The sequence below is a fragment of the Triturus cristatus genome, chromosome 9 (assembly GCF_964204655.1).
Source record: "Triturus cristatus chromosome 9, aTriCri1.1, whole genome shotgun sequence".
Classification (NCBI taxonomy): Eukaryota; Metazoa; Chordata; class Amphibia; order Caudata; family Salamandridae; genus Triturus; species Triturus cristatus.
The window spans coordinates 373139433-373165777 of NC_140592.1; the positions used below are offsets into that span (position 1 = coordinate 373139433).

General features: G+C 46.7%; 1 protein-coding gene across 1 annotated transcript in view; it reads left to right on the forward strand.

Moving 5' to 3' along the window:
* TIMM50 (translocase of inner mitochondrial membrane 50) overlaps positions 1–26345 on the forward strand; it is a 264504-nt gene that overhangs the window by 110706 nt on the left and 127453 nt on the right. The window contains exon 4 of the mRNA XM_085625193.1: positions 8123–8144. Coding sequence (XP_085481319.1) covers positions 8123–8144 — 22 coding nt within the window. The remainder of the gene's footprint in view (positions 1–8122; positions 8145–26345) is intronic.

The window sequence follows — 26345 nt, forward strand, 5'->3', positions numbered from 1 at the left end:
CCCCAATCCGGCCAGGATTGCAAGCATTCCGGCATTGCGTCAAAAATTCATACTTCAACACTCCCTCCCAGCAAGAGTGTTTATGCAACTGATAGGGATGATGGCCTCTTGCATTTTCATAGTGCCTCATGCAAGACTCCAGATGCGTCCACTCCAAGAGTGCTTAGCGCGCCAATGGAACCAGGCCCAGGGGCAACTGACAGATCTGGTGTTGGTAGACGGTCGCACCCATCGCTCTCTGCAATGGTGGAACACCACAAATCTTTCCAGAGGTCGACCGTTCCTGGACCCGGTTCCACAAATAATCCTGACAACAGACGCATCGCTCTCCGGCTGGGGAGCTCATCTACTACACCTCACAGTGCAGGGCACATGGACGCCGCAACAAAAGTTACTCTACATCAACCATCTGGAGTTACTGGCAATCTTTCTAGCCCTAAAATCCTTTCACACACAGATTTTAGGCAAGGCAGTCCTTATTCGCACAGACAACATGACCGCCATGTACTACATTCAAAAACAAGGCGGCACACACTCTCCACAGCTCTCTCAACTAGCACAGAGCATATGGAGATGGGCAATTCCACACAAAATCTTTCTCCTAGCCCAGCATGTCCCAGGAGTCTAAAACACCATGGCAGATCTGCTCAGCAGACAGACGCAGCAGATCCACGAGTGGGAACTTCACCCGCAGGTTCTTCACCCGTTCTTTCAGATGTGGGGTGTAGGAGAGTAGGGTCTGCTTTCAATGTTTACCCCCACATTTTGCTTTTGCTTCACTGGTTTTCGACTTAGATGTGGCTGTGGGCCTGCCAATCACACCCACAGCCCAGCTGTTCTCCCTCTAAGTTCATACTATGTACTTTAGGTGCATAACCCAATTGGTAAGGATCACCTTGTTGGCCCCTGTATAGTGTACCTTAGGTACCCAGGGCATAGGTGTACCCTAGGCCTACCAGGGGCTGCAGCATGTATTGTGCCACCCCTGGCCTGGCCTTCCATTATGACACAACTGACCACTCAGCTGGGGCAAGGTTGTGTAATCACCCCTTGCTTAGGTGTTGTATTCCTATACCTATCTTATATATAGACAACTGTTAACCTATCAGCCACTTCCATGGCAGGCCTTAACAATCCTGGAGGCAGAGTGCTTGGTAACATGTGAGATGGTGCTCTAGCATGAGCTGAGCCTGTCTGCAGCTTTCGGAACCATGTCCTTATAGCTGTTCTATGATATAGCCTACCATATACTCTTAAAGTACCTTATAATCTTAAACGGTTATGGTAACTATGGTTGGGCTTTATCAAAACATGTCGTGTAAGGTGTCGAACACTTTGGAATAATACCCCCATACCATTTCTGGCAATGAGGATATTATTCCTCCCTTCTAGAGGGAGAAGACATGTTGAAACCTACTTACCCGGTTAAAGTTAACCATAGCCCCAGCATCACAAAATGGATGCTGCTGCCACAGACACAAGTCTGACCTCCTGCTGCTGGGAGTCCTTCCAGCGAGGGAGGCTTGGACAATAGGTTTCCTGCCTTGGGAGGTGCGAGCACCACCCCAGACATGACTTAGCTTATTGGGGCAGGGAGGGATGAAAGAAACTAGACCCTGCCTGGGGCACACAAGGTGTCCCATGCATAGTCCAGTTCAAACCGGCACTGGGGCATTCCAGCCCCAGCTCTGGCGCGAAACTGGACAAAGGAAAGGGGGTGTAACCACTCCCCTTCCTGGTCCCACCCATAGGAGGAACCTTGCATGTAGCCCAGCCCACTAGCCCAGTATATCAGTAGGTAGCTGAGCCCTGCAAAATTAGATTATCCTGAATCTGCAACTTGAACAGAAACTCTGGACCTTCGACATTCGACCTCAGGAAGAAGACTGAAGAATCTCCCTTGTGGCCAAGGAGTGACCACCCTGGGCAACCAGGCACCATCCAGCGACCGCTGCTTGCTTTGCGACTGATCCTACGAGGGACGACTGCAGAGACTGACCAGCGCCGAGACTTCCAGACACCTCTGACCCAGATCCACATCTGCAGCAAAGCTGAGACCCGTGGAGGCGACGAGGGACGTGGGACCGGCGACTTGGGAAAAGTGGCTAGTAACTGACTAGCGCGACTTCTGAGGCTTCCTCGAGGCTGTGCTTGGGGAATTGAGAAGCCCCCATCCCGAGCACCATCTGCAAAGATGATCAGCTCCCCACACTTCACGTGTTCTGCGTGGGGTCCTTCTGCACCTGAGTTGCTCGACGTGTTGTCCGGTTGCTGGCCCGTTGGCTAGTGACCTCTGCGACGACGAACCTTTGATTTCACCTTGCTGGTCCGGCTCCTCCAGACTGGCACTCGCTCCTCTGTGAAAGAGAAGCACCCCAGACCTTCCTGGTCTGCACCAGAAGCAAGTCCTCCATTCTGCGTGGGTTCCGCTTGCCAAGGCTTGTTAGATCCTAACTCGACATCGACGCCGCCGACAGCAAGAGCCTTCGTGGGACAGCTCGCCTCCTGGTCCTGGTCGTCCTCGACGTCTCCTGGTACCCGTGGCTGCTGCGACAAGCTTCACCTCTTCACCTGCATCTGCACGACATCGCCTGGTTTCTTCCTGGTTCCTTCCTGGCTCCTGGCTGGTGACCTAGACTCTGTCCCTTCTGCTTGCATGTATCCTTTCTTCTTGATTCCATCCTTGGGATCCACCGGACACTCTTCACTGACTGCCTGTCAGCAACTTTCCTTCAGGCATCCATAGGAGTCAACGACGAAACGTGACGCAAGTTCACACCTATGCACCCGCAGCCCGTGGGCTAGGTAACTTGGGTACTCCGGTGCTCACAAGGGTAGTGACTATCCTAGGGTCTAGTTTCCAAATCTCGAACTCCTAGCTATTCCAGAAGTGTCCTAAAACTGTTAATTTCTAATAACTACTATTTCTATCGACTTTTACGCATTACGCGTGAGTGTTTCCACTCTGCACCTGAATCCCGTGGGCCTCCCACTTCCTAACCTTTGGTAGTATAGTGTAGCCCCAGCGATTCCCTAGGCCTATCCTGTGTTTGTGACAGTGGTTCTTATACCACTTACTTAGTATATGGTTTGCGTGGCCACTAGGGCCTAACTGTATTACTTACCTGTGTGACTTAATGTATGCTTAAATAAGACTGTGTTGTACTTACCTCTTATCTCAGAAAGAGTGCTGAGGGTATTTTGACTAGAATAAATACATTCTATTTGTTATATATATCTGTTGTGGTGTCCTTTCATTTGGTATTCAAGGGACTGCAAATGGTATAACAGCTGGCTTCATATGCCATACAGAGTTTAGCCTAAGACTGCTCTTGTCCATGCTACCACTAGGATAGCTGGTCTATAAGGTTGCCTTTACAACCAATCACCATAAGGGTTGTTTGGACTGATACAAGGTGTACACTAGAATTAGTGACGACATATATCCGGCCAACTTCTCACATGGGGGCATCCACAGATAGACCTATTCGTCACCCACGAAAACAAAAAATGCCCAAGCTTCGCCGCCAGATACCCACACCCATTGTCCAAAGGCAATGCGATATGGATGAACTGGTCAGGCAAATTTGCGTAAGCCTTTCCACCTCTCCCACTAATTCCATTAGTGGTGCGAAAGCTACAACAGCATTCCCTCGCACTGATCCTAGTAGCTCCAACATGGGCCAGACAACCGTGGTACACCACGCTGCTGGAACTCTCGGTAGTGCGGAGAGATCAGACACCTGGACCCAGCTCAGCTCAACCTTGCGATCTGGCTCCTGAGATCCTAGAATTCGGATACCTTAACCTTCCCCCCGACTGTACGAACGTTATCAGAGAAGCTAGACGCCCTACCACTAGAGCCTGCTACGCTGCCAAGTGGAAAAGATTTGTTGTTTATTGCCATAACACAATCAACCCTCTAGACGCATCCATACAGCATATCATATGCTACTTACTCCATCTACAAAGGTGTAACCTAGCATATACATCCATTCGGCTACACCTCGCAGCAATTGCCGCTTACCTACAAAACAGACAGCACCTATCACTTTTCAGAGTGCCTGCCATTAAAGCCTTCATGGAAGGCCTAAAACGAATAATTCCCCCCAGAGTGCCACCCTCACCTGTGTGGAACTTAAATATAGTTCTCACAAGGCTAATGGGACCGCCTTTCGAACCTTTGCATAAATGCGAACTGCAATTCCTCACATGGAAAACAGCTTTCCTTGTAGCCATCACCTCCCTTAGAAGGGTCAGTGAGATACAAGCACTTACTATACAAGAACCTTTTCTCCAAATGCACCCGAACAAGGTTGTCCTCCGTACCAACCCAAAATTCCTACCCAAAGTCATCTCACCCTTTCATCTAAACCAATCGGTAGAACTACCGGTTTTACTTCTCGCAACCTCAAACTGTTGCAGAAAGGGCTCTACACACACTGGATGTTAAAAGGGCCTTGCTTTACTATATCCAGAGAACACAACCTTTCAGAAAGACAAAGCAACTGTTTGTCTCTTTCTCTCCAACTCATAAAGGCAACCCAATCTCTAAATCAGGGATAGCTAGGTGGATTGTTAAATGCATACAGATTTGCTACCACAAAGCAAAACGCACGCTATCTGTTCCCCCTAAAGCCCACTCTACAAGAAAGATGGGGGCTTCTATGGATTTTCTAGGGAACATCCCATTAGATGATATCTGCAAGGCAGCTACATGGTCAACACCGCACACTTTCACTAAACATTTCTGTGTAGATGTGCAAACCAAGCAACAAGCTAGTGTGGGCCAGGCTGTACTAAAAACACTATTTCAAACCACTGCAACAGATACCGGTGGTCGCCGCTAAGGTTGGGAACTGTTATATAGTCTATGCAAAAGTGTGTAATCTGCAGCTCCTATGCCTCGAACGGAATATGCTACTTACCAGTATGCATCTGTTCTTGGCATGTAGAGCTGCAGATCTACACACGCCCACCCGCCTCCCCGGCTACCTGTATCTGTTCCAGTCTATCTTATTTAGATACAACACACATGGGTTTCTTCACTGTTATTACTACGCTCCATCTTTCCCTGTTGGCGAAAAACAATCTGAGGATGGAGCCGAAGCCCATGCGCAATACGAACCAAGGGAGGAGTCACCGACCTCGTGACTTCCAAAGACTTTCCAAGAGGAAAAACAAACTGCAAACATCCGGGCCCAACACCAGATGGCGATCTATGCAAAAGTGTGTAGATCTGCAGCTCTACATGCCAAGAACAGATGCATACTGGTAAGTAGCATATTCCTTCTAGTAATTAATGTAGTTGATGTCTGTATTGTTCTGTGCATCCTTGCCTAATAACAATTTAACATTTTAGCTGATGGCTTCAGAGTTCCTCTTGTGGCTTTGGGCTGTGAATGGTGGAGATACGATCAAGCCTTTCACCCAGGCAGCTGGCAATGGCCGACAGTCTTAATTCAGGGAGTGGGCTCTGGGCTGGATGACCGAGTGTTTTGATGTTCCCATTGCTTCTTATGTTTTGGAGCACTGTCGCTCAATTACATTTTCAAATTGCAGGGGCAACTGAAAACATTTTAATTTAGGTCCATAGTAAATCTGTGTAGGTTTGTCTCCTTGCAGTTTTCCTCTAAATGAACACCACCATATTTATTTAAAATTGAAGCTAGTTTATTCTGTTAGGGAGAGGCGCACTGTCATAGTTTACACTGTTAATCTAATTATTTGACCTCTCATGTATCTGCATTGCTGGCTGGAGAGTTTTAAAGCGCAAGAGCCCTCATCCCTTACTCACAGGGTAATTCCTATTCCGTGCCAAGTTTTGGGAGAGCCTAGATTTTTTTTTTTGCATTTAGACAACCTTTCAATGAGGGCTCTGAATGCTGCTCTCCTAAACAGACCAGTTGCAATCTCAGCACGAGATAAGCAGAGTGGTGACTTGCTCCTTATGCAATGGCCTGCTTGTATGAAGAAGTTTCATCTGGGCTGGCTGCATGGCCACCACTTGCTGATATTTCTATTGAAAGTTAGGAGGAGAGGCAAGTGCCGTCATAAAAGAGTGGCTAAGAGGGGATTCTCCTGTCCTCATCCAAATCTGCTCCTTCAAAGACCCGCTTGCATATTTAACAACATCCCCTCCCCTGCCAGGCTACCGACTGCCATATTTAGAGATGGATGCTGGTCATTCGGAGAGCTCTATGCCATCAGAGGAGCTGCCATCACGGCTGCTCTTCTGGAGGTATTGTAAATGTTTCATAGAGCTACACAGCAAACTTGTTTTTGTTTTATAAAAACAAACACCCAAACTTGGTTTTATTTTTGTTAGACAAAATGCAAATGGCCCTGACACCCTCAGAATTTTCTCTTCCCAGGCGCATGGTTTAATTTGTATTTTTTTCAGTTTAGGACCACCAGCTTTTTTCCGGTGATCCCAAACGGAGAAAAAAAAAGTACTTCAGGCTATGTTTTCTTATTAATAATCACTTTACCGGTCTAAGGTTTCCACCAGGAGGGCCACTGGAGCACCATTGAAGGCAAGATGACAGTTCGCACAAATCTAATTGGTGCCAGCAGACAGGGTACTCCACTACTTCTGGAGTAAACTCTAAGCCCCTATTGTTCTGGTGGGAACTCTTCACAAACCTGGTTTGTCATTCCGAAGCTCGACTGTGAAGAGGCAGTTTGTCTGGGTGCTCCTGAGACTAAAATCGAATGTCAGATTCTTCAGTGGAAGACTCAATCCATCAATCAGCCAAGGAACATTTTAAACTAGCCTGATCCTCACAGTCAGTGCAGGTAATTGTGAATGTGGTCCGACTTGCGCGTACTTCTAATCATCCCACTTAGATTTGTACTTGTAGTATGTCTAGTGTATAATTCATTTGAAACATGCGAAATGTATAAGGAAAAATAAGTTAAAAAGGAGTATTATAATAAAGAAATAAGTAAATGAGCCCGGTATAGGGAGTACACTTTTGAATTTATTAATATTTCTCATGTGGCCTGCCTTGTGAGCTCTGTGTAGCCCTTTGTGAAGTAATACAGGTATTGTGGGACCCCCATCACATTTCATTGGTTTGTTTTCCCCTTTGTCCCAGACCTTAAATAGTGTGTTTAGGGGGTACCTTTCTTTAATTACTAGCCTGGTATAAGCCTAGTGACAAACTATTGAATGAAACATGCCAACGTTAGGTCGAAACTCAGACAAGTCAGGCTGTCACCCAGTATGCCAAGGGAAAACTAGAAACCAAGGCATTTTCTCCTTTGCTGTACGGTGAAGGGAAGACAGACTGCTGTGAATGCGGTCCGAGAGGGTACTAACAAGTGGTAGATACAAACAACCTAATGCGTGAGTATGACCCACCTTGGAGACACTGCCTACAGCACTGAGCACTAGTTGAGATGATGAAGCGAATGTGAACAAATGGACTTGAACCCACAACAAATAAAGGGATTCTGCTGCTACGTAGGACAAAGGCTAAGACAAAAACAGTAACTACAATATAGAAAGTGTTCACTGATGTCATGAAATGCTCAGTGTAAGGTATGCATATGTCAGAGAAACCAATTTTCTAAGTCTGCCTTGGAAGAAAATAGTGAACAAGAAAAAGTGCTTCGTTGTATGGCGTTAAATCATTTATTCAATTTAGAACTTAAATGCCAAGCGGTATATTTGTGTATGCCTTTGTGTGAAAATAAAAGAAAGTAACCATGCTGTGATGTCTATTGGTCATTAATGACGCATAAACGACACAAGTACACTTTGTTGTACCAATACATGTCAGTTGAAAACGTATAGTGAAATGCCCTCCATATGTGGTGTGCATCTCCAAAGGTGCCCTGCACACACCTGTGACGCCAGGCCACTCCACTGTGTGATGTGGCTTGCTTCTTAAGGAGGTTCAGACTGGGCAGAACGGTATTGAATTGGAATAATAGTAATGGGGGAGGGGGCAGCTGCTAGCCAGACAGGGCAGCAGATGGATTTGAATATTCATACATGGGACACGTTCATCTTCCCCCTAATTAAGTAAATGTCTGCAGGCACTAGGTCCAGTGTGCCTGTCCATGGTGCAACAAACCAAGCGTCTCATATTTTATGTCCTTTCTCTTCCAACAGGTTCCTGATGAATTCGACAGTGGTGAGTAAATCTTTTGATTCTCATTAATTTTCTCCTTTGGCAACAACATTGTTTGGGTGTTTAGTTTTTAGTCTGTCTACCTCCCATATGGGTCATGGGTTGATGGTGGTTGTCAGAGGATGTTTCTGTCTTATTAATACACTGACTCTGGGGCCTGCTGATTGCTTTTCACGCTCGGATTTCTGTGGCGGGATGGAGCAGTGACTGGGTTGAGCCCTTTATGGAGGGAGCTGTGTGAACAATTAGGTGAGGATAAGGTGAGCTTTACCTGTAACTGTCCGCTTTGTGGTCGGTAATAGTTTTTATTTCCTTCATGTCGAAGGGAGAGGAGGATTGGGAATCCTATTTGACTGTCAGCTTACAAGCACGGGGCGATCTGCACAGATCCTGGAGGGCGGAACCATGCCAGATATTCAGGATAACCACCAACAATACCAATGGATAATTCCAGTGGATTCAACTGAGATTCACTGTAATCATATTTGTTGTGGTATCCTTGAAGATCTGCCATAAGTAGATTAAATCCAAAAATGGCGACTGGGTTGGGGAGAAGGGAGGTCTTCGCCCTTTCCCCATTTCTGGAGTTTTAACAGAAGTGTGGGAACGCACGACTTTGCTTCACATCCCACCCTTTTGTCCAGAACAAAAGTCTCAAACTTTTATGTAAACCAGACGCTGATAAGAGTAGAGAAAATGCGTCTGGTTCATGTCCTTTGTGTACAGTATTCAGGGGCAGGCGTGCTGGCGTGCTAGGTCAGGGAAGTGGATATTGATGTGTGTGCTTCAAGACCAAGGATCTGCGCTGTGAAGATCAGGCAGTTCCAGTTCCCTGTGCATGGGTTTTATGTGATGGGTCGACTGTTCTGTGCTTGCTTATGTCAAAGGAGGTGATTACAAGGTCCTTGCTTATGCGTGCCGTCCAGAAAAGGGTGTGGAAAGTGAAGGTGGCAGTGTCTTATGCTTGGCATAGCATAACGTATTGGCGCTGGGTGCAAGATCCTTGTTTGTAGATGCCATCCAGAGAAGTAGGGTGTGGAGTGAAGGGGTCAGTATCTTCTGCTTAGTTTTACCAAAGGTGGTGGTTGGGGCAAAATCTCTGTTTGTGCATGCCGTCCAGAAAAGTGTGTGTGTGTGTGTGTGTGTGTGTGGGGGGGGGGGTGATGGAGTGCTGCGTGCGCGTGCTGCCCCCATAGGGGTGGGGGTGTTGTGCTGCTGGCGAGGAGTGGCAGACCGATATCGCTGCCTGGCTGCTACCCTATCCCTCGTGCCCTGTCTGGGCGCTAATGAGTTTATATTAAACAACAAACAGCCGCAGCTCCGGCACAAACACAACTCCTGTCCCGCTGCCACGAATCTGGCATTTTAATTAGTCACCGCTCCTGCTTGTGGCTAAAACCCTACCCATTTCCATATTAATTAGCTTGGGATTAATACTGTAATTAAAACAAGACGAATTGGTAATGAAGCAGCGGTAAATGCAGCAGCTGAGATGTGGCGGGGAGGGGCCCGAGGTCCTGATGCGAACCAGTAGTGTAGTCCGGCCTTCCTGATAGGGTGCGCGCTCGGCGCGCAGCTACATCTGCTCCAGTTTGGGACGAGGGGGCGGGAGGTGGTTGGGGGTTACTGGAACACTGCGCTTTCCCCTCTCTTACTCACCCCTTGTTATTTCTACCAGAAGAATCGAAATAGAGGCGTCTGGATTTTCAAGTTTTTAGCTTACAGTTTTGCTAGATTGTTTGGAAAGCTAGTATCGAAGCAGTCCTTGGAAATGCAATAAACTCGTAGTTTTAAAAGAATGAATGCCGCAATGCCCATTTCTTCCCCTTCGCCCTCTTCATGATACCAACCGTAGTTCCATCGCAGACACACATGACTGGTAGGCACAGGATTGTAGGGGATGTTGTCCTCACATGCAGCATGGCCAACACTCGGCATACTTTCTACACATCAGCAGACCAAGTACAGCCTGGCAGTGTATGAAAAGCAACCACTCTGCAACCTACTCACTGCGACGGTATTAAAGCAAGCTTACCTGCCACTCTAAGAAAACGGCGGCACCAGGAGCTTCCTTCCTGCTCACATGGAGCGTTCACAACCTGGCTAGTGCCAGCGACCGACTTGGTAGCATTAAAATTAATCGAACTTGTTCCAGTTCCCTGCCCGTTTTCCATGAAGACTTGCAAATTTCCACCGGTCTGTTAGACCTCACGGGTCATTGCCCAATTTTGGGCCGCGTGGATATAGTGAGCCGTACCATGAAGCGGGGTCAGATTGGTAAAGCGGGCACTCGGGAAATGGCCAAGGGGCCAGTATCAAAGTTCCAGATGTGGGCTGCTTTTTTGGCAGCCTGGGGGGCCGGGCCGATTTAGGCAAGAACTGGTTTGTTCAAATAGTGCCAGTGGCCCAGTGGGGCTCTGAGTGGCCTTTCTGAAGGCAGATGGGTATCCATTACCTCCCTTTTATCAATGGGCAGAGGTGTAACTCCCTTTCTCTCGCTGGGCTGGCCAATTAATGTGTGCATACTGAGCGGGGGAGGGGGGCCTGAGCAGAAGTGACCTCACTTGTTTTCAGGTGTTTATAAAACTTCGCCGAAGCACTGTTTTGCGGAAAGGCAATATGCAAATGTGGGCCACTTGTTTTTTAGCATGCCTGGGCCAATTTTTAATCCCAATCCAACCCTGCCGTGAAGCTCCTGAAACTCTAGATTCAATGATTTGTCTCCAGTGCTGTAAGAGTCTAGAGACACTACAGCCTAAGACAGGGTGGTAATAAAAAATTCCTGCACCATAGGTGTAGCCATAGGCATGCCATGGTGAAGGAAATGCCTCCAGGAGATTCTCCTTCAGATTTCGCCCTTCCTCCAGACATTTGGAGGATTGCCCATGCTAAGTGAGCCCTTTGTTTGTTTGGTTTGCAAGTGCCGTTTTCCCTTTCAATTTTAAAAAAACTTGTCTGTTTATACTTTATTTTTTAGTACCTTTCCATCTGACACTGTTGGATGTGGACAGCCTTGTATTTTTTTCACTTTATTCTTTTTTACTCCTAGGCTGAAATGATTTATTACTGCCCAAACTTAATATGCTTATTTAGGGAGTATGGCCCTATCGTGTTCATCTGCCAAGATGCCGACATCAAGCCACACTTTGAATTACTTGTCACGAAAGCAGTTGTCATTCATGACTTTAGCATACAAAAAAAAGAGTCTCTGTCCCTAATAATTCTGTGTTGCGTTTTTGGACAGCCACCGTTCCTACTCCCAGGTTTTGACTTGTTTGTCATTTTCAAAATGTATCATTCCTAATATAATTGAAAATGCCCACGCAGACACAGTTTGCGTTTTAATATAGGTCTTGCCATCATTATATTGTATCGCACAGAGTAAAAATGTACACCCGTTTTTTTTTTCTTCACTATATGCAAGCATTTTTAAAAACAATTTCTCGTATCAAAACACATTAGTGCATAACAGTATTTTTGTTGTTAAAGCCTAGCTTCTTTTACATTTACACATGGACATTCATTACAATTTCAACATAGTCTCTATTTATGAGCCCTTATAACGGTGGGAAAAACTGTTGGAATTGCTTTGTAACGTGGTCTTCATATCCTGCTCTAAAAGAAATGAAAACATTAGGTCAATATTTGGTTCATTAGTGTCCTAACTATTTTTCAATTAAGTCAAGAGTCTGAGTCCTCAAAAGGACAAATTCATTTCTCAAATCTATCTGCGGTGTAATCAAAACTTTACTTCTTACCCAGTCTGTTGTAGAGTTAGGGCAAAATGTAACTTTGTACCGTTCTTAAATTAAGATTCGTCCTTCCAGGTAGGTGGTTTCCCAAGCTTGTGCTAAAATTCAGTTTTTCTATGAGCTTTCATCCGTACGGTGAAAGAATTATTACGTTCCTCAAGTCTGTGTTCTCCCCTCTAAAGAACAACATTTCTCTCGTCCATCATTCAATGTACACCGTTCTCCTGTGGATAATTGCACTTGCTGATTTCTAGATCTGTTATGCAAGGGTTCATAAGAAGCATGTTTTGGAACGTTTGAAAGAATCATCCTTCTAAACTTTAGGGCACAGGAAACATTTATCTAATTCCAAAGACGCATCATATTCCCTGACCAGAAGATTAGAGGAGAGGATCTTATCTGATTTATGTTGTTCTACTCCTGAGGGTTACCTCTATATTTCACCTGGTTGAAGGTGTGTACTGTTTGGCTGGCTCTGGTTTAGTTAAGACTTGTGATTCATGGCCATAGTGTTCAGTTAATAACCCATTCCTTGAACATCTAGTTGTGAAGTGAGTCATAAACTAGATGTTTTACATTTTATATTGAGGTCCTGAGGCGGTTGTACTAGGTAATTACTTTGAATTGGGGAGTAGGTTTTCTATCAAAACAGGATCTTCTAAAACGTAAAAACCTGCTACCTGCTGTCTTAAGTAAGAAAAATATGGCCCAATTCAAATACTGCATTTTGTATTATGTAAAGTAGTACTACTTACAACAAAATGCAATTCACAAATCTGAGTAGAAATATCCACTTCCCATTAATTTCTATGGGGAAATCCTCACACATGCAAGTTTACTACTTAGGGGCCGATTCCGATGTCATACGGGCTCAGGTCCGTCCGACATCGGTCAGGAGCTGTAACCGCCCGACCTGCTGTCGTCGGTTACGACCCTGCAAGTACGATGCGACCGAACAGGGTTCGTATACTCGTATACTTTACAATGCAAGCATGCATTCCGAGCGGAATGCATGCGTGCATTGTGAAAAGCAGGGGTGCAGTTCATCCCTGCACCCTGTGGCCGGCACCCCAAGGTGCCTGCCACCGGGTGCAGGGATCCACAGAGGGGCACCAAAGGTGCCCCCAGGCCGCCATTTGGCAGCCTCGCACCCAGGGGGGCCCCCAAAGACAGTTTGCCGGTCTTTCCGGCACGAAAAGGCGGTGAAAACCTGTCATCGTACTCCCTCGGTCGTAAAGAGGCGGCTGGGGGAGTACTGAAGGGATTTCCGAACGGCGGACAGGCTCTCCGAGCCCATCGTCAGCCATCCAGAAATCCGAGACTGATTCCTTTCCGACCGCGCCCATCGGAAAGGAATCCGGCTGACACGTTCCGATTCGGTCGGAAGGGCTCCGACCATCGTTCGGAGCCCTTCCGGCCGAAATCTGAATCGGCCCCTTAATAGTAAAATTGGGAGGGGGCCGTGGGATTGTCTGGATAATGGGGAATACCTACTACTAAATTGGAGGAGTTTAAGGAGAAGGTTAGGGAGGGACAGCGACCAACCTACCAAAGAGTATACCCATTGCCATTCACTAACTGCACGTTTAAAGTTACTACAGTCAAATAGGGCTCAAAACAGTAGTAAATGTACTCTAGCTAAGACCTGGAGTAAGTCTACTACCACACGTGGCCAACCACTGGCACTGCATCACCCTACCATAGAAAATAATAGAAGCAGGAACTTAAAGTAGAACCTCATATGAACTAATGTTCAAATAAACGAACTTATTTCATTTCTTAAAATATACATACATTTAAGTTAATGTTAAAAATATAAATAAACAAATATTTTTATATTAATGTATTTTAATAACCTTTTGCAATATAAAAATAAATGTAATGCTAATATTTTTAAATCCTATTTAAATTCTGTACTGAACTGTGTAAATTTTAATGCATTATGTAGATAAACGTTTTACTTTTGAGAATCTTAATTGTAAGGTAATTTTATACATTCAAATTAATTAAATATTACATTTAGAATTAATAGTGTGGTATCATTTTATTTAGCTCTGCATTTAACATATTATAAAATTAATTTACATTAATTAACCCCAAAATATTTTTCCTATTTTTTTTTTTTGGTTAGTTTAATAAACGTTTTACATTTGCTCTGTACTTTGCCATAGGGAGATCTCCACCATGGTGGCTGGGAACTCAACTTGCGTGTCAATTACTGGTAGTAACTACATTTGTAAATTTGGCTCAGGAGTGGAGATATAAAAGTCTACACTTTATTGTAAATTTACACTTTGAAGTGGTGAAAAAGGTAGTAAATGTACTATACAGTGTAACAGTAAAATTTCAAGTGTATGTTTACTCGTGTGTAAGTAGGCTCCATAGCCTCAGACTTTCACATCCATAACAAGTGCTTTCTTATTGAAGTGTTCTGTTGGTTTGTGTTTTACATATTCTACCTTCATACACTTTACATTTAGTGAAAACAGGCCAATTGTATACATCCATGTATTACTTTCTCGGATTCAGCTTTCTTCGAAAATTACAGAATCATGAATGTTATATTTTGTTCTGAGTGATGGAGATTTTAAACACAAATGCTTTCCTATTCTAACAAACACTCGCACTGGACTAGTTTAAAAAACACAGATAGGAGCATTTCTTTTTTCTGTTTTTTGTAGCTTGGGCGCAAGTGTAACGGTATGTTTTTCTTTTTTTTTCTTTCCTTGAGCAGCTTTTGTTGTTTTCGCTTTAGCACTATTATATTTCTCTGACATTCCCTGTCCGAGAGAGAGAAAGAGTAGCTTACAAAGTGGTTTCCAAGTGCATAGGCTGGTTTTCTTCATTATGCTTTGGATTTTCAGGTTAGTTTGTTGATGTGTCTACATTTCATGAATAATTTCATTCATAATGTAGTCAACTCTTTCAAAAACGGTGTACCTTTGATGCAAATGGTGTTTTAACTGATTGCACGAATCAACGAATTTTGATCTACCAGGCCTTCTTAAGAGTATCCTATAACACTTTTATGACTAGGGGTGAATACAGGCAATTAAGTTCTAAATTATTATCTGTAGGTGGGCTGTGGTGTTATTAACTGTAGTGTAATTACGGATCGGTTAACCATTCTCTGATCCCTCCAGGGGGTCTCCCCTCTAGAGGCAGGGCTGTCACCACATCACATCACACTGTATTATGTGTGAAATTCTCTGTATTAAATCTATAAGGCTGTAGTAAAAGGAATCCATATATACTTATGCTTCCTGTCGATGTGCTTACTCTGGCGACGACTCCCAGGTTACAGCCTGAGTGAGCAAGAACTTCGGTATACAAAAATAACGGCTGTGATTACACTGAGCTGCATTGGCCATAATGCTTTGTGGGTCGGAAGACTGGGACAACAACATGTGATAGTGCAATATTTTTTCAAAGCAGGAACCCATCATAATGTCTAGAAGTTGTACCGGATACAAAAATTTGATGCACCAAAGGTTTCCTACCCAGATGCAGTGTCTTTCCGAGAAAGTATGCCCTACCGAATAAATGCCAACACAAGGCCCTACGCTTAAAGTACTAACACACTTGTGCATTCAGTATCCGTGTATAATGTAATCACAGGTGCTAGTTAAGAGTCCACCAAAACATTTTGTGCTGATTATAACTTGGTGAAGATGCCAGGGTTGCTATTTAAATGTGGCAGGGTAGGCGTGTAAGCCTCCCAGTTCTAATTGGTCATCCATGATCACTGATGTTCAGTAAGGTCAGTGCTGTTCATTGTGACCGCAGACAACCCACTATGTCAGAGGTCGTGTTTCCTGCATTTGTGTAGATAATACTATGCCTGGTGCAGATTACTTCTTACACAATCACAGACCTAATTTATTAGTTATTCATTAGGGTACAGGTACTTCTCCGAGACCTCGGGGGCAAAACCACACTTTTCTATGGCATTGTGTACATAGTGAAAGCATGTAAAACCCCTCTGCCTTGCCATAAACCACATTGGCTTGGTATGTCAAGCTTCTCTGCCATTTCAGAAGGTAAACTGCTGCGTTATGTTAAGCACTATTACGGAGCAAATACCATCTTTGCTGTGGTTTGTTCAGTCCCTACGACAATCATGTCAGATATCACTGTGTACAGCACTATTGCCATGCTAGAATCTGAACTGCACATGTATGTAAAGTTAAGGCAGAAACCCATCTGCTGCCTTATAGAAACCCCAAGCACCATTAACATGCTATCTACCCAAGAGCCCATCCTTCCTGTGTTTCTTCTTTCCTCAGACTCCCATTCATAGGGGCCTGGACTACAACAGATACCAGGGGCTCCTGACCTGGAGCTGCACACATTTGTAACTGGAAGGGCCACTATCTTCTCAAATGCCAACTCCTTAGCACACTTCTTCAGAGACAGATTAAAGCCTGTGGCCCTTGCCTTCTTTCTCTGCAGAACTTGCATCCTTGCGGTTGTGTGGATGCAGTACAGGGCTTCCTCGCCAGCCTTCGTTACTGCTCAATCGCCCACATATTAAACCGCTTATGGACATACATGTGTGCTGTCACACTGTTTTCTAGATTGCTTGTGTTTCTAGTCCGAAAGGATTAACATTTAAAGGGTCCTGTTCTGACTGCGGAGCAAGAATAATGCTCACCTGGGCAGGGACAATCGCAAGTGACTGAGAGTGTGACCGCCATATAACCCTGAAAACAGTCCCCTCTGCTGTAGTCCTTCAGAAAAGTACCAGAGTTCTGGATGGCCAGCCCTACCTTGTACAAATTGAACTGAGGAGAGTGACGAACCAGAGTTAATACAGCAAGGATCTTCTCTTGGTTGAGCGGTCAGTTTGGATAGATGTTAAACCAAAGATTCATGCAAAGCTTAGCTTTTTTGGAGGCAGCCATGGATGGCTCTGACGTCTTACACTTTCTCTCGCTCTCCCTTCGTGCTATTCTTATTTGTTTCTCCCTCTTTGACTTTTTAGCCATCATGCGCCTTTCTTCCTCAGTCTTCCAACCAAGTCTCTCCTTGTTTTGGCATTGTCTTTTCATTCTGTCTTTCCTCTAGTGCTTAATTTGTAAAACAACGAAGTGCCAGGGCCCTAGTCAGGAGGCTAAAGCAGCTTGCATTGCCCATGCCCCTGCCCGTGCTGCAAATCACTGTACCAGCACAACTACTAACTATCTCACTCCTAAAAGTCTGCAGCACAGACTATTCCAGGCCACTAAAAGCTACAGGAATGGCTCAAGCAGCAGGTATTTGTAATTTTTAATGTATATTAAATAACTGTTGTTGTGCTCATTTCAAAAGTAACAAGCAGCTCCCCTATGTGGCCGACTGCCATAAGAGCCAGTGTTGACTATTAACTGCCGGTGCTAAGCACCGGAAACAACCGGCACAAATTTAGCACTGCTTTCCCCTTGTCCCTCTTTATCGGGCACCCCCCTCTCTGTGGTCTCCCTTGCTTACTTTCTCACGGTCGTCTCTCTTGTAGTCCTTCGCCCTTAGCACTCACTGTTTATCTTCTTTCAATTCTGTTCACCTCCTTTAAAGGTTTGTAGGCGAAAAGCTTGTCTGTGAAAACTTTTCCTCCCAGCCATACAAGGGAAAGGATGCGGACACGGTCACCTAAAGAACTGCGTCCCGACCCGTTCAGCCCCCTGAAAGCGCTGACTCCTGGAACAGATCTATGGCCACAGGCAGAAGGTTGTAGAGTAACTGGTTGTTGTGTGCGGGGCAGAGAAACCCATCATGCAGCCTCAGCCCTCCCCCCCCCCCCACCCCCATTCATATTTTTAGGGTAGATGTGTTGAAAGGGTAGCAGAGTTTTTGTTTTACTTCTATTCAAGGTAAGAGCTACTGATGAGGCTCAGCAGAGACCACTCCTGCCGGCTGCAGAGGACGAACAGCAGGTTTCGGTGGGAGTCCCCAGGGGTCGCGGTGGTGTGAGGAGAGGTCACAGCAGTGGCATTCAGACTCTGCCCCCTTCAGCGTTACATCGATGGTGAGATTTGACAGCTCCTGCTCGCCTCCTGTTCACTGGAAGCATGCATTGGCGATTAGAGAGGCAGCTGACCAGTCCCCACTGATCCCTGTGGCCAGTGCGTGAGATCCATCCGTGTACCCCTGCTGCTGAGGCCTCCGTAGCATCCGCTGGTTCCCTGCAGCTAACTAGTTACCATGCCTCCAATTCCTACAGCAGCTCATGTCCTTATACCCTATCCGGGCACCATTTGCTATCCTCTACCTCAGCCTGCCGCAACTGCTGGAGCAGTTCTCAACAACCCATGTTACCATTTAACAGCACCTTGCCACCGACATCCAATGCCCCTACGCAAGCAATATCACACTGACGCCTGTAGCCAAAGTATATGCACCCTCTAACCAAAACCTGTAGCCAGTAGCAAGATGGCTTACAAACTACTGCAACAGCCGTTCTTTAACACAATTTTTAATCGCATGCAGCCCGTTCCCCAATAACCAAAAAATGTACTACTTGCACACATCTACTGACGCTACAGACACTGCCCAACAATGCTGCCTAAACTCACATAACCAGCTTCCACCAGCCTCTACACCCACTACCTAGATATCATCCCAGTGACCCCTGCAGTCACCAGTAGAGCAAAATCTGAACCCTTGTGACCTCTCGAGAATCACAGTCCATGTACCCTGACCACAAGGGTCTGTGAACCATTCCACCACCTCTAAAGCCTCTTTCCGGGCCCTTGAAAACCATTTCACAGTCTCCTGCAAACGCCACTTTGGTGCCACTCAGTAAGCACTGCAGTCACCAGTTGGACACCATCCACTGACCCTACCGACAGCAGTTCTGAAACTGTTCCCCGAGCATGATGGGCACACCTTGCGCTCACTTTCTGCATGCCATCCAACTGACGCTTGCATCCACTGCTGAGGTATAATCTGAACCTTAGAACCCACTACTGAGGCACCATCCATGGAGCCCTGCAGGGCTTGCGTTCTCACCATTCCCTCGGTTGCTGGATCCTGTAGCTAGGTGCCATCTCACAGCTTGTGTGGCCTTTTTTCAGGCATCCTCCCACTAGCACCTCCAGACCCTCCCTGGCACCGTCCTTCTCACCTCTACATCCACCATCTGAGCTCTGCGCCACAGACTCCTGCAGGCACAGCATCATCCCTTTCAGGCAGTGCCCTCCTATTGTCTCTTACAAACCTAGTGATGACGTATCCCGAACACCATCTCTCTGGCCCTTGCAGCCGCTACCCAGGCAGTAGCCACTGAGCCCCATCATAGGGACCTGTGCATCATTGAGCCACCATCTGTGGTCAGTATCCTGGCACTGTCCCACCAACCCCTGCAAACATTCTCCCAGCACCACCTCATTGCCCCCGTGCCACTAGCTGGGCGCCATTCCACAAATCTACTGCTGCCAGTTCCATACCACTATCTGATTAACAATTACAGTCCCTAGATGTATGCTATTCTGTCACCACCCCCCTCTCCTAAAGGCACAACCTGTGCCAAACCAATGACCCTGCAACTGCTTCCAGAGAACAGTCCACCAACGTATGCGCTCACTACCCAGACTTCATGCACTGAGCTCTGCAGCAGCTGCCTGGAAACCTGAGCACCAGCCTGCCATTTTGTTTCTGTTCGACGCTCAAACTGGGGACCCCAGGAAGAACCACTGTGCGTCCTCTCTCGCTGAAGCTCTGAAAGAGTTGTGCTGTCTTGACATCAGCCAAGATGTTGACTGCACTTCATGCACCACGGAATGTACTGGCCCCAACTTGAAGTGAAATGGGAGGTGGGTAGGATGTCAGAGAACCAGGCCCACCCTCTAATAACTGGTATTGCCTTACACATAGCCAGTACGTGTGTTATTCTTAGGACAGGCGTTAGAACCCAGGAGCCCTGCCTGTTCCCCCTGTGCTCTCCCCGTCAGATCACCCCTCTCCAGGGCAGGGATTGGAACGCAGGAGGCCTGGCTGTACCTCTGAACTCTCACCATCTGACCAAATGATACCTGATTGGATTCGGGACAAGTTGGCGCTATATAAAACTCTGCTAAAAAAAAAAAAATGTCTTCAGAGCAGGGACTAGAACACAAGAGTCTGCCCTGCCCAGAGCTACACTTGTTGCATCTCCCCAGCTTCAAATCCAGGAGGCTTGACGCTGCCTGGAGCACGCACGCACGCACACTCACTCACTCACTCGTTCTCTCTCGCACACTCTCACACTCTCTCCAAACAAGGGTGCCCAGCGTCCGACAGCACTCGGTTAAAGACTTATAAACTTTCACTCTAGGAGCCCGTCTTTGATCATTACAAGGATCCTGTGCCGACCGAGGGTGCCCTGAGTGCCGCCCGGGGCTTTTAACGCCACACAGGGCTCGGCGCTAAGTTGTTCCCAGGCTTAAGCACATCACATTATGCAATACTGCACCACTCGTAAATCTGGACAGAGCTGCGTCGGTTTGTATTAGCGCTGCTTTCAGAGCAGCAGTATTTTTAGTTAACAAAGGGGGCCGTGAAGCAGTGTTCGGGGGCTTGTGGCTGCGAGTGCTGCGGTGTTTGGCTCCCTCCCCTTCACCTGCTCTGTGACAAGCCCGACATATGCTGTGTCCAGATCAAAAGGCCCTCTGCTGCCGCTGGCCCCTTTGTCCGGCACAAAGCGCGCTACCCCTGCGTCCGATAAATTCTGCCCTCTCGTAAAGAGCCCAGATGGGCTGCAGCGCCGGCGAGTGCCCAGGGGATTTTAGAAGGCAACCCCGGCCCTCCCCTCTGTGGGACGGTGGCTCTTTGTACCGCTCACTCCCCAGGCTGCCTCCTTGCCATCGAGATGTTGCGGTGCCCTACACTGCCTGTAATGACGGAGCGTTGCACTGTTCAGCTTAAATATTATATTCCCATTTCCTGAAACTGCTCCACACCCGAGCTTGTAAGAGCGGTGGGTTTCAAGGGAGCTCTCCTGCCCTTTGTCCGCCCAAGTTATGGCCTTTTGCCTCAGCTTGTAAAATCGGTAGCTGTGCTGATAGGATCTGGCAGGCTCAAATCAAGCATCTTGATGTATAGGGTGGTTGTCTGAGCTTATGCAGCCTTGGGGATACAGAACATTTTCCTTATAAGATCTGTGCAATATGTTCGGTTTAACTAATTCCTCCGTTGGCTTGCGACTGAAAGATCTGTGTATCCTGATGAATGTGTCAGTGTCTTACCCTCTACGAATTACAATAGCTAGTATAATGCTGTATTAGCCAGGAATTACCAGAAAGATCTGTTGATTGTCTTACCATCTTGCCGCTTGTAAGCGAATATTGGCCTACATACGTGTTGTACTGCTCCCATTTCCATTACTTCCAACAACTTGTGCGGTGTTTTGGGGGATTTGTCAAGCTAAATGCTTCTGTTTGTCTTTTTATCAAATATGTTTTTTGGGTACATCGATCTGAAAATGTTTCAAACTGTACAGAGCTCTGAGATTGGCCTTCCAAGCACTTCCTCCTATGTTCATATGATTACTACACCGTGTAGAACAATGACAAGACCTTAAGAGTTTGAGGTCATATAATTCATATACACTTAAATATATATGAATGAAATGACCTCAAACCTTTTTTGTCTTTTTATTGTATCTTACATGGTGGCAGGTGATTGACACCAGACAGAGGTCTAATTGTAATCTAAAAAGCGCCCTTGGTGTTCCCCCAACTCTTGGCTTATGTTTTTACACCTTTTAGAGCACCCTTAATCCTGGAAGAAGGAAGTCTGCGCTATAAAAACAGTAAATATAAGGAAGTGTCTCTTACGAGAAAACAGCATGTCTACTGTGAGGGCAGACCCCAGTAAAGTTCGTGTAACCTTGGGGATAATAGCTGTGTGAGATCCGAACATGAAAGATTTGTGTACCTGGCCTAAATCAGGGTGTACATTTGCGATCTCTGTTAGTTGCCTGTTGGTGTACCCAACAGTGGGATGAAAAATCTAGGGTCTCTCAAAGGGGCGTGTCCGATGTAATTAGGACGTGACTTAAAACACATAAGCTAAAAATCTGTGCTTGGCATAGTGTGCTGCCCGGCTGGCAATTTGCTGCTTCTGCATTGCATCCAGATATATAATACAGCAGGTAACATTACACCCATAACAAGAAGGACTATTGTCTTTGCCAATGGTTGTTAGTTGAATAAGATAAATAAGCTGCAACTATGGCTTCGTTGTATAGAATATCGAAAATGCTTCAGTTCCGAAATGATGAGACTGAAAGTACTATAACGAGTCTCTTTAAAGTTAAATCAAATCAGTGAAGGGTGGTACTGCTACAGAGTTAAGATTTTTTTTTCCAGCTGAGGGCAAAACTGGAGAGCCCGATAGGCACCTGCTTTTTAGAACTGCCCAGGGAGTATACCTATCTCCCTTACCACAGAAGGCCGCCATCTTCTCCATCGCCACCTTTGCACTTTCAGTTTTGATGCTTCCCTCCTTGTTGCATGTCTTGCTGAAGCGCAGGGTTTGTCAATACAGTGAAAATGGAGCATGCGCATTAGGATGCTGGTGTTAGTGTCCTTGGGGCCCAAGGACAGTTAGGGGCTTGCAGGCTGCGCCATGTTATGGCTATGGCAGGGGGTATTCTTCTACCACAATCGAGTCTCTTTGTGCTTTGCGAGTCTGGACTTCGTCTTCAGAAGCCCATCATGTCAAGCTAGGGTCAACCTTCGGGACACGTCACGACCAGAGGGCCATTTTGTTTTATGGAGCAGTTGTCTCACATAGGGCTTATATTCTGCACAGTGCAATAGTCTATGGGGCGATGGTGGATGGGCCTGGACGCGCGCTTCCTGGATTCCACTGTATCTGCATACAAATGCCACCTGAATCCTGTTATCTGTGACCGCCATCTATGAGCTCCCCCACATCAGCTGCTGCGCCCCCATTACCATATCAATCGTCTGCATTATGGTCCATTCAGCGGACCCCCCCTGATTGATTAACTTGTTCTCTCTTGTGTACACTTGGACAGGAAAGCTGCAGCAGGCATCGCCTCTGGGGGATGGTTAATAGGGCAGCAGTGGGGTCTGCGGTCACTGTCACACGCTCCCTACTCCGGGACACCCCTATTCCCCCCTCCCTCCAAGAAAACATGTGCACAGGCAGAAGGCAGCAATCAGAGAGAGTGTTAGGGACCCGAGGGGAGTGGACTCTTGTGCAGGGGAAGAGTGAGTTCAGTGCAATGGGGGCATAAACAGTTAATACCGGAGTTTAGTGCGCGTTTGTACACCACCATTGTATAGCGCTGGGGGTTGGTTTCTCTGTGCCTTTCCGCTTTGACTGGGGTTACGAAGACCGGGTGGTGATTAATAATTAAACTGAAATGGTTAACTATTATGTCGGGAGTGTGTTGCTACGTGACATGGTGCCCCCAGTATGGCCTTTTTGCGCTGTGTTTGTCCAAAAATATGGTATCAGTGCTTCGAAGACTTACTCTCTTACTACATTATTTGTTTGCATGTGTCTCGTTAGCTGACTTGCCCAGAGACGTTCACGTAGTGCAAACATATCCATCGGAGCAGTGCCTACACCAAGCAACTAGGCGCTAATCCGGATTATGACTTGAACAACCTCTGCAGCCTTTTAAAGCCAAAAGTACTGCCACTCCTGTGCATTTTCATAGTAAACTAGTAATAAACTGATTTGATCATATGAGCTGAACTTCTGCATCTAAGGGTTGCCACCATCCCCGGCACCCACTAAGAAAACATAAGAGTTTTTGCTCCATGTCTCATCATTTCTGCTCCGAAAGGCATTCCTTCTCAACTCAGGTGAGCTGTGTTCTGCTTTTTAATCCCAAGTGTAGTCGCCCTGAAGGCCCTAGGTAGACTGGCACCATAAACAAATCAGGTTAAAGTCCCAGGACTGTTGGTAGTCTACTGCCGTGGGATGTGGAAGAGATTGGGCCAACTGTCAATAACCATACTTTACTTGCTCGTCCTCCCTGTTTTTCCACAAAGCAAATGTCAAGGCGCCAACCGGGACTTGGGCACGCCGCACCTATGGCGCTTGTGCCGGTCCCCGTAACAACGAAGGGGCGTGAGTCGTGTGCCGTGGCCGACACCCTCCCCGCCTCTCACCCTGATTATTCATTGCAGACTTGGCCCCTGAAGCACCCAAGTGCCTCCGGGGCACGAAGGAGGCAAGGCAAGTCCGGAAGCCAGATTCGTCTGGTTTTCCTCCGGGGGGGAGGGTTGAAAGGGGCTGTGGAGCGGCAGGACGGTCTTTTCCTTCGCCGCTCCACAGCTGTAGCCCCGCGCAAGGCCATCTATCGGGATGGAATCTCTATCTTTTTTTAGGACTCACATGACCCCCACATCGGTAATTTTCCATCTGGGGGCAACGACCTGGTGCACCTGGGTTGATTGGGTGTGGTGGAGGTGCTGATGACCGAGATTAGTTGGTTGGCAAGGAAATGCCAGCAGGCAGTGTTGGCTTGGTTCCACCTAATCCCCAGGTTCCAATGGCGGGGGAGGGGGGTGAGTCGGTATGGACATTGAACCACTCAGTTAAGAGAATCAATAAGCTGATTGCCAAATTGTTTAGATCCCCAAAACTGCAGACTATTTTGCAGGGGTGCATCAGAGGGGTGAGGTTTTTTCTACAGGATGGTGTTCATCTCTCAAAAATTGGTAAACATTTTTCTGGAAAACGTACTAGCCTGGTTGGAGGGGACAAGGAACAGGGCATTACCTTGGAATGTGAGGGGGGGGCAGATAGTTGGTCAACTATTTGGGGAGAGGAGTTGGCCGAACGGTTAGGGCGCTCGAGACCTGGGGGAACTGGGTTCGAGTCTCGGTAATGACGCTAAACATCCTGTGATTCTGGGCAAATCACTTAATCTCCCCGTGCCTAACAAAAAATGAATGTCTCCTCATGTAACGTAACTGGTGCTCTGTAAAGGGCTCTGATACCTGATTGGATTTGAGTCAAGTTCGCGCTATATAAAACTCTGCAAAAAAAACAAAACAAAAAAAGCCTATGCTGGCCTGTGGCGGTAAGGTCATAATTGGTGGGCATTTTTTTACGGTTCTTAATAGGCATCACCATTGTCAAAGGGGATACATCGGGGGGGACAGTGGTCTTTCATGGAACTTTAGAATTGAATTGCACTGAACAAGAATTGTTTTACCGTAACTGCTCCTCACGCTTAAGACGGCTGTTTCCGGCTCCCTTGATTGCTCCTAGAGACTCCCCCCGGTAGCAGCCAATCACGCTGCGAGAAGGCAGGGAACAGAGGTACAGGCAGCTCGCAGCGCGGGAGTCCCTCACTAGGCTTTCTCTGCCATTAGAATTGTTTGTAGGCCTCGCTAGAAAACGCTATTGCCAAATTTTTAAAAATACTGCTTTTTAATAACAAATTGCACTTTAGAATTGAATTGCACTGAATAAGAATTGTTTTACCGTAACTGCTCCTCACGCTTAAGACGGCTGTTTCCGGCTCCTTTGATTGCTCCTAGAGACTCCCCCCGGTAGCAGCCAATCACGCTGTGAGAGGGCAGAGCTGAGGGCGGGGAACGGAGGTAAATGCAACACGCAGCGCGGGAACGCAGCGGACGCGCGCAGCGGCGCGCTAAAGGCAAGCCCATCTGCGCCAGCCGGGCCCAGGGGCCAGTTATTATGCCCGTTCCATTACCTACCCCGTGGAAACTCTGAAAACTATGCATTCTACCCATCTACACCTCGCCCATGAAACCCTGAATTTCTGGAAAAGTGCACCGTTTTGTGAAAATGTCATGTACAGGTGAAAGAACCAGACTTCCACCACCCCCAAGCACATCTCACAGAGCCAGGCTAAACCCGGGGGCTACACCCCTATCTATCTACTACCTTAATACCCGTTTCCTTGTCAAACACCAGCTGGACCTTTTCCTCCTCTCCTGCTCACTGACAAACCTAGTATCCTACTGCTGACTGAAACTTGACTTACCGCTGACTTGTGATTGAGCATGCTAAGGTCCTCCTCGTGGGCGACTTCAATTACTGGTACAAAGACCTCACGAAGGGCCACAATCGGCTGAGATGTCTGACCTTCTCACCATCTAAATTTCACCCAACAGGTCTCATCCCTCACCCATCTAAAAGGTCACATCCTTAACCAAGTCTGGACTAATGGCCTGACCACCTCCATCCCCACTATTGCTCCATGTATCTGGTCTGATCACCACTTGTTAAAATTTACACTTGGATTCCCGTCCATTGAGAAAATCAGCACGGCCGAAGGCGGCCTTGCTAGGAATTGGAACACTGTTAATAAAAAAGATTTTCTTGGCACGCTAACCAAACCAGCCCCGTCCCTTGGCATTGACATCAACGCCACAGAAATGAACGTATCCGAATGGCTACTTAAAGCCAGTATCAACCATGCACCCCTTAAAAGAGTTAAATTAGCCCGCCGCGCCGACGCACAGAGATGGTTCTCTAC